Source organism: Squalius cephalus (assembly GCF_949319135.1).
Source record: "Squalius cephalus genome assembly, chromosome: 22".
NCBI lineage: Eukaryota > Metazoa > Chordata > Actinopteri > Cypriniformes > Leuciscidae > Squalius > Squalius cephalus.
In genome coordinates this window covers 3576694-3586028 of record NC_137143.1, presented here as the reverse complement: position 1 = coordinate 3586028, position 9335 = coordinate 3576694, and the positions used below count along the sequence as shown (strand labels likewise).

The 9335-nt window shown below is 37.1% G+C and overlaps 1 protein-coding gene across 2 annotated transcripts in view; it reads right to left on the bottom strand.

Annotated features, from left to right (window-relative positions):
- Positions 1-365: 365 nt before the first annotated feature.
- Positions 366-9335, bottom strand: part of rargb (retinoic acid receptor, gamma b) — a 59099-nt gene continuing 50129 nt past the window's right edge. For both annotated transcript variants that reach the window (XM_079857295.1, XM_079857296.1), the window contains 7 exons: positions 8634-8782; positions 7215-7356; positions 6816-6979; positions 5259-5435; positions 4758-4962; positions 3615-3773; positions 366-2671 (listed from right to left, as the gene is read on the bottom strand). In XM_079857295.1, coding sequence (XP_079713421.1) covers positions 2346-2671; positions 3615-3773; positions 4758-4962; positions 5259-5435; positions 6816-6979; positions 7215-7356; positions 8634-8782 — 1322 coding nt within the window. In that variant the 3' untranslated portion in view covers positions 366-2345. The remainder of the gene's footprint in view (positions 2672-3614; positions 3774-4757; positions 4963-5258; positions 5436-6815; positions 6980-7214; positions 7357-8633; positions 8783-9335) is intronic.

Sequence of the window (9335 nt, the reverse complement as noted above, 5' to 3'; positions counted from 1 at the left end):
TTTGTTTGCCTTTTCTGTTATTGTCTATTCTATTCTCTCATTCATCATCAATAACACCCTACTCTGTAAGCTCTCTCACCAACAAATAAATACAGTTGCATGTTTTTCAGACATGGTACCATGGTATTCTGTAAAGACCCTTGGATTACTATGTAAATGACACCACAGTAGTTGGTGTTTTTTGTCTCATCTCATCGCATTTTTAAATGTTATTTTACTATATTCTGTCATTAATATTTAGGACTGAAATATCCATATACAGTCAGTAATACCATGATACTGAATGATTACCATAGTCTTACATTAGTCTGTTTGCATGATGCTCCAACACACTTCAAAGAATGCCATGGTTTTACCATAGGACATTTTAGGATGTTATAGTTGGTTTTTGTTTATTAGTTTTAACAAAAAGAAGATTAGATTGTATTCTTTGGTATGGGTATTCTATGAGAGATTATATTTTTATAATGATGTCGACTGACTGACGTAGTCTAAAATCCAGTTTTGTTTCATTCATTTTTCTATAATAATTTGACAAACAGATATTAACTCTTTCCCTGCCAGCGTTTCTTTTTAAAGTTGCCAGCCAGCGCCAGCATTTTGATCATTTTCACTAAAGTTTAATGGCTTCCAGAATATTTTGTTGTATGAATATCTGAACATGCAACATTTCGAAACAAAGAACAGACCTTCTGCGTTTAAACAAAAAAAGGTACCAGCTTTATTTTAGCTTCATGCATTCTTTTTTTTATCAATACTTGAATGTGGGTAAGTTGAATAAAAAAGCAATAAAAAATAAATAAAAAACAAGCTTTCCAGTCCTATTGCTCGTCCTGGGTCGACGTTTCATTCATTAGGGTTTCATTAGTTTTGATTTAGGCTATATGCTGTTTAATGTTGATGATCACGATATTTTACATAATGCATATGAACGCATATGCTAGCACTTGTTTCTGCTTCTTCTTCACCTGTGTTTTGATCAGGAGATTCTGTACTCTTTCAGAAGATGTGTAATAGCGCCCCCTTAACGTACAACAGTGAAAACACGCAAAGACGGAAAATTCCGTCTATGTCGGGGAAAGAGTTAAAGAACTGAGCAAAACACTTTCTTGAAGCCCTGCTGGATCTGTGTAGGGTAGATTCGCTTAACTAGCATTTTCCCACATTACCTACAAAGGAACATTTTTGACAGTTATGGGATTGAAAATGCACATCGCTTGTACACGCCACATGTGCTCGGCTCATATTTGACACATTACTATAGAGTTCTTACATTGTACAACATATCAGTGTAGCTTTTATTGCTTTTAATACCTAATCACGTAACTCTTCTAGATCCCAGAGTAAAATGTTACATTTCAGCTTTTAATGGTAATTTTTGCGTAATGATACAGTATAACTAAAGATCTAAATGTACGTGAATAGCTAGTGCACGCATGCTCTGATCTAGAGACTGTAGAGCACATTTGGTCCTTGATTTGCCCTGAGTGAAAAGTTTGATTTGTAATAATGTAATGAATCATGTGATGTAATAAATCAAAACATTTTTTACTTTCAATTCAAAATATCCACCTAAAAACAATTATTTTATAATCTTCTAATGCCCCAAACCCTAAAATTGGTATAAATGGTAAATTCAGATGTAGAGTATGGCTGTAGGATATTGTTGGAGCGTTTAGTAAAAAGCAAGTACTCAAAAACACATAAAAACACACTGAAAGAAGAATAGAGTTGTTGAAAAGTATGCATATACAAAATGTAATATATCTCAGACAATGCAACATCAAGAGTACAAAGTTATGCAGTAAATGTATGTCTAGAAAAAAAAGTTTTTTAGACCATTGAATTGGTCATGTGGTTGTTTGTAGTTTTTTCTATTTTCTCATTGATCAGCTCTGATTATTCATCCATATACAGTCGTGAAAATCGCTTCCCTTATAGAGAACAAGGCTTTGGGATGCTTTCTCAAATATTTGGCATCTCCAAATGTAGTACAAAATATGCATTTACAAAGTAACATCCAGATATGGCATAATGGCCTTTCTTTCTCTAGTTTCGCACTCATTTTAATTTCTCTCTCTATTCAGTTAGAGAAACACTGTCTAAAGTAACATTGGCATGTTTTTCTCAGTTTTTATGATGTAATTTGTTACTGCTTTTGGATGGTTGAGGGAAACTTGATGTGCAAAGTTGTGCATGCTTATTTGTGTCATAGAAAGTCATTATGGGAAACGATGTTGTTTGTTTGACTGAATGATGGGAAATCTGTTCGCATCAACTGAAATCTAAAGTTGACTGCTGTTGTGTGTATGTCTCAGACCCGCATACATACTGTCGTCCAGCGGTCACTGTGCTCGTCCTGACACACTCTTTCTAGCTCCGCTCATGTCCACTTGCAGGATCCCCCATTCCTCATCCTCACTGTCCCCTGCCCTGTCCCGTCCCTCCTCCACAACCTCGTCCTCCTCGTCTTCTTCGTCCTCCAGGGCAGATTCCTCGTCCCGTTCGCGTTTGATGGCCTGGATGGCAGGAGGTGGCAGGGGGGCGGCAGCTTCATTCTCTTTAGAGTCAGACTTCTCCTCAAAGGCCTCAGGGTTCTCCAGCATCTCTCGGATCAGAGGAGGCATCGGGCCTGGGATCTCCATCTTCAGAGTGATGGCTCGCTCCGCTCCTGAACAGAGACACACAGGCATGATCGACCTTATGCTTCGAGGTTTTAATCTCTTCATTTAGGTTCATATTTTACTTATTTGTCATGAGCTTGTGCAGCAGCAAGAAGGTAGGTAGTACGACTAGTCGACCCTTTTCTCATTTCCAGGATCCTCAGAAGCAGAAGTCGTCATAGTTGGGTAAACTTCTATACTTCTGAGAGCTTTCTGTCCCTCCATTGACAGGCTACGCAACTACCACTTTCAAGCCCCAGAAAGGTAGTAAAGACACTATTAAAGTAATCCATGTGAATCCAGTAATTTAACCTCAATTTTATAAAAGTGAAGCAAGTGTTTTGTTTGTGCAAAAAAATAACAAAATGAATGTATCAAACAATTTGTCTTTACTATCTTTCTGGGGCTTGAAAACAGTTGCGTAGCTGTCAATGAAGGGACAGAAAGCTCTCAGATTTAATTAAAAAGATCTTCATTTGTGTTCCGAAGATGACCGAATGCATTATGGGTTTGGAACGACATATGTGAGTAATTCATGACAGAATTTTCATTTTTGGGTGAACTAACCCTTTAATAACTCTAAAAAATGCAGCTGCTGTCAAGCACACTTTAAAGATATCACATCATGTTAAAGGAATAGTTCACTTAAAAATTAAACTTCTGTTATTATTTACTCACCCTCAAGTTGTTTCAAATTGTATGAATTTCTGCTGAACACAAAAGATGATATTTTGAAGAATGTCGGTAACCTGACAGTTGTTGGACCCCATTGACTTCCATTGTAGGAAAAAAAAATACTATGGATGTCAATGGGGTCCATCAACTGTTTGGTTAATGAAATGTTGAATTACAATTTTTAGGTTAACTATTCCTTTAAGTTTCATGACTTTATCACACTGAGTTAACCACATAAACTATATTGTAATCCATACAGACATGAACAATGCCAACCTTTAGTGCTGATGCCTCGGAGGTCAGTGACCTTCATCAACATCCGTGGGAACATGTGAGGTTTGTTGGGACGTCGACGGCGAGCGTAAATCTTTAACGCCTCTAGCAGAGGTTCCTGTAGCTGATCCACACGATGAGGCTCTTCCAGATCCATGCGGTCTATTCATTCAACCAGTAAGAGAAGAGCAGGACATGCCAATCAGAGTTTGACAACAACACAAGGAATAAACCAACCAGGGAGTCAAAATGTTTATAAAAGAAACAGGGCAACTGGAGCAGCTACTACTGAAGGTGTATAAAATTAATATAGCACTCAAGAGATAAAATAAGCACTCACTCACTCACTCACTCACTGACTCACTGACTCACTCACTCACTCACTGACTCACTCACTCATTCACTCACTCACTCACTGACTCACTCACTGACTCACCCTCTCACTCACTCACTCACTCACTCACTCACTCACTCACTGACTCACTCACTGACTCACTCACTCATTCACTCATTCACTCAGGCACTCACTCACTCACTGACTCACACACTCAGTCACACACACACACACACACACACACACACACACACACACACACACACACTCACTCACTCACACACTCACTCACTCACTCACTCACTCACTCACTCACTCACTCACTCACTCACTCTCTCACTCTTTCACTCACTCACTGACTCACTGACTCACTCACTGACTCACTCTCTCACTCTTTCACTCACTCACTCACTCACTCACTCACTCACTCACTCACTCACTCAAAAGATTTTCACTATAAAGGTCCTTGCACGAAATTTGTGTCCGAAATTTTTGCACGTTAAAAAATAAATTCGACCTCACGTTATGTCAATCACGTTTACACACTGCCTCCAAAACTTACATCCGTCATAAAAAAATTCGGATCGGGTTTGATTTTCTGTATTTTTCGCATCCATAGTAAGCATTTTGTATGGTATTTTAACAATTCAGAGCCACCGAACGACGAATACGAAAAAACGCATATGGACTCAGTGTGCAAGGACCTTTACAATTATGCATTGTTAACCCAATTTAAAGTTTCCTGACGCAATTCAATTTCTATGCATAAAGTAGAAGAACTGAAGTGACTCCTAAAGGCGAGACTGCAGCACCTCCACAGATGAGGCAGATTGCACTCAGGAGCCCGGTCTCAGTGTCGTCCATCTCCAGAGGCAGGAGCTGCCCAGCGAAAGCAAACACCAGGTCTGTGAGTGGCCCAAAACCAGCGTTGTGCATCTGTGTTCTGTTGAGGGTCAGCCCATCCGAGAAGGTCATAGTGTCCTGCTCTGGAGTGTAGCGAGTACAAATACGCAACATCTGCGGGAAACAAAGCATCAAGACAAAGTCAATCTAATAAAGTTGAAGTTGGCAATAAGGAAATACATACTGTATATATGAAGAGGCAAAATGTGTCATTGTTTTTTCAGAATCCTGCACCATATGCACTGAATTAAAAGGGTTGCATCTAAACGAAAAACTTTTAAAATAATGCATTCTATCCACTTCCACTGTGAAAGAATGAGTCTGTTTCCACTGCCCCTAAAAAATCGAATTGACCTTTAAAATGAGACAACTTTGTTGGTTGTTAATAATATAGTTTTTGTTGTATTTACCAGTATATCAAGGCAGGCAGATTTCAGTAAGGTGATCTGGTCTGCAATGGTGAGTGAAGTAAAACCTGGCAGACGTTTGGCAAACTCCACAATCTTTATAATGCACTTTGTGGAGAGTTCACTGAACTTATCCCACAGTCCAAGATCCAGCTGAACCCTGTGATCCGCACTGGAGTTCTGAAACAGAGTAAAACAGGAAAACTGAGCACACTCCTCCATGCATTACCATACAATTGAACCAATATCTCTTAAACAGTAATCGTTGGTAAATCACTGACAGATAATTCATAAAACATGAGTGTGTGGATGTACAGCAGCAGTGAATGCATAGGAGATATATAGAAGATGAACAGGGCATTTTTAATGCATTCAGTGTTACTATTCACATTTCAGTTTTGAATAGCCAGTTGATAATTTTGACTATTAATAATTCATAATTCAGATATCTATAATGAAATTCTGACTAATAATTCACATGGAGGAAATCTACAATGCAATTTTAACTAATGAAAATCCCAGGCTCTTATTTCATTTATTAATTTTACTTCGATCTAGTAATAATGTATTTCAAGACCTGTTCAGTTGCAATTATGTCTAGTCGTAATAGGAATTGCAAGTCAAATATATAGATATATTTGATATATTTGAGAACGTTTTATTACCCATCTGGTGCTGAGTTTATACTTTCATCTGACACTGAGTGTAACTCAGTGTACTCAAGAAACATTTATAGCGGTAACCATATACATATGTTTCATATTTCATATAGATAGATGGATAGACAGACAGATGTATGTTTTATATGTTATCAGTTAAGGTTTAAGTATCTGGTTTTAACTAGTCACAATGCAATTCTTACTAGCAAAAATATAATTATGTTTTTCCAAATGGATGCATATGCTTAATGTTCAGTGTTTAAAGCACTTTTAGTAAGAATCATAATGCTTGTTAAATCTTGTCACAGTTTGTCAATATAATGTGAGAAAAAGTTCTCACTTCCCTTAAGAACTCACTTCTTACAACTTCTGTATGTATACTCTACTTGTATTTGAATGTGAGATTATGTGTATTGTTTAGTTTTACAGTAGTAATAGAACTAGTATACGCTTCATAGTTCTACTCCACTTTTTATTTGAATTCATTTTGTTGCACTAAATAAACAATTACACACAGTTATGTGAGTATGTGGGACATATTTGACATTGAAATATATTTGTCTAAGTCTATCTATGACCTCATAATAATTAAGTGAGAAACTAAAATGTTTCTCTGAACTTCTAATAATTCATTTGTCACACATAATTTACCTGAACTGCAAAAGATGATTAAATAGAGTGATTAAAAGTTATTGTGGTTAGTCACACCATCAAAGATAGCCATTATTCATTTATAAAAATGTTAACCAAAATCTTGATGTTAACAAAAAAGTGGAGTCTCTGTCTCTCAATAAAAAAACCTCTTTATTTTTGCTGTGGTTCAGTGGATGTGTATGTGTGAGTGTTTGTTAATCTGCCAGACAGGAGGAGGTGTGTGAGGATGAAGTGACTCAGGACTCACAGTCGTGTATTTTCCCAGCTGACAGAGCGAAGGGAAGGTTTCCCTGTGCGCTTTGCTGACTTTATTAACCAGTTCTTCCAGTTCTCCACTCAGCTCATAGCTCTCTGGAAGAACCACCTCCTCTTTTACGTCCTTCTTTTTCTTATTCCTGTCATTCCGCACTGCTAAAAGAAGAAGAACAACAAAAAATAATATGAGTGTTCAAACACAAATTTAATATACTGTATATAAAAAAAAACACATGTTGGAAGCAGCAGTGAGTTGATCTTGGAGTTGAGTGCAGTGTTCTTCATGCCAAGACATACAGTGATAGACCTGTGAACTGACCGTGCTCTGTCTTCATCAGTGTTGTGAACTGAGGAGTGTATAGTTAGTGCTGTAAACTGCTCTGAGGTTTACCTTCCTTCGACATGCCGACCTCGAAGCACTTCTGCAGTCGACAGTACTGACAGCGGTTACGCGTCACCTTGTTGATCTGGCAGTTTTTGTCTCTGTGGCAGGTGTACACCATGTTCTTCTGGATGCTGCGACGGAAAAAACCCTGAGAGAGAGAGAGAGAGAGAGAGAGAGAGAGAGAGAGAGAGAGAGAGAGAGAGAGAGAGAGAGAGAGAGAGAGAGAGAGAGAGATAGAGAGAGAGAGAGAGAGAGAGAGAGAGAGAGAGAGAGAGAGAGAGAGAGAGAGAGAGAAATATAAGTATTTACGTTACGATTTACGTGGAGCTGAGGTCATGACAATAACTCAAAATCCTCTGTCTAATAGTGGCCAGATTTGATGAACTTCAACAGAGAAGTCAGCAGAGGGCACTATAGATGTGTGAATGAAATCAACATTCTTCAACTTGACAGTAACACTAGATGGCAGCACTCAAACCGTGACCTTTGCCCACTGTTCTGCATCATGTGCTGTTATAATGTAAACACAGTGTAATAGAACTGTCTTATTTGTCTTCATGGTATGCTGTATTTGACCCAAATCTTTTTGCCAATATGGGATTCCAACATAATTAACCATTCTCACGTTTTGATTAGTGAATGTGTCATTATAATATTGGTCATGTTTTTTTAAACCTGTTTTGTTCAGTTTGAAAAATCAAAATAAACCATTTTGTTTAAATACTATTTTAGCTTAACACCAGAGTGCTGATGTGCAGAACATTGGTAACAGAAATTCTTTTTTTTAGGTACATAACAGAAAATATGATGCATAATTAAAAATTCTAATATGTCTTTCTGAGTTACTTAAACTTTGACAGACAAAATGTTGTTAGTTTTAACATAAGTTTCATATATAGCTAATTTAGCTTTTGTTTATGGTTAAATTAAGTTGTAAAAAGCCAAAGAATAATTATATTGACCTACATTAATTAACATTTTGGCTTCTGTCTAAAGAAAATATATTGATTAAGTATGATATGGTCTTTATAATAAATAATCTTTTTACTTTTTTATGAATGTCTTTGTGAAAAGAAACAGCATTTTTGATTAATGTTCACATTAAAATGTAAGGTTTGAAACAAACCATAATTATAAAATAGAATCCTAAATAGAATCCTAGAGTTCTTTACTCAAAATTAAAGAACCTTTTATGCCAAAAGGTTCTATATAATGAGAAAAAAAATTAAAAGATTGCATAATACTTTCATGTTTAATGGGTTGTTTATTTTTTTCTAGCGATAAAGTAGGTTTTACGAGCTGTTTAATTCATAAAATTTCATTAAAAATTAAAACGAATGAAAACTAAATCCACAAAATGATCTCCTGATGGGAAGCCTGTCTAAAAGGCCAGAAGTCAGACTGGTCTCTTCTAAGAGTGTGTACCTTGCAGCCCTCACAAGAGCTCACTCCATAATGATAGCCAGAAGATTTGTCCTGGCACACAAAGCAGGGTTTATAGATGCGAGGAGGAGGAGGTGGAGAAGGAGAACTGGGAACCATCTCCTCTGAGCTTGTGCTCTGAGTCTCCACCGCTGCAGACATCAGGAAGAAAAGGACAAGATATTTAGAGATGATTACTAAGACAAGAATCTCTATTGGTTTTTCAAATCCTCAAGCCCTACAGGCAGGTTTTTAACTGGCAAACATCACTCCCCCACTCTTCAAAACATGCACTTACTCTTTAAAAAACAAAGCCACTTTCACCTTCACATATTTTTGATTGGTGAGTTTATGGTGCATTCTTGATTATATAACATTATTGGGTGCATCGTCAAAAATAATGACTTGACGTCAGGTGGGTTGCCATTTTAAAGAATATTAAAGGGACCTATTATAAACTTTTTTTTTTTCTTTTTTTTTTTTACAAGTTCAACTTTTCTTTAGTGTGTAATGTTGCTGTTTAAGCATGATAAAGGTCTGCTAAGTTACAAAGCACAAAGTCCCTCCAGCAGGAGTTCTTCTCTATATCAGAGTCAGTGTTTCTGAACTCCTGAAACGCCTCTATTGTAGTCTTGAGTTTCTTCCGGGAACGAACACGTCACAATATTCCTCATTTAAATAATTAATTCGCAGAATAAAGGGGCG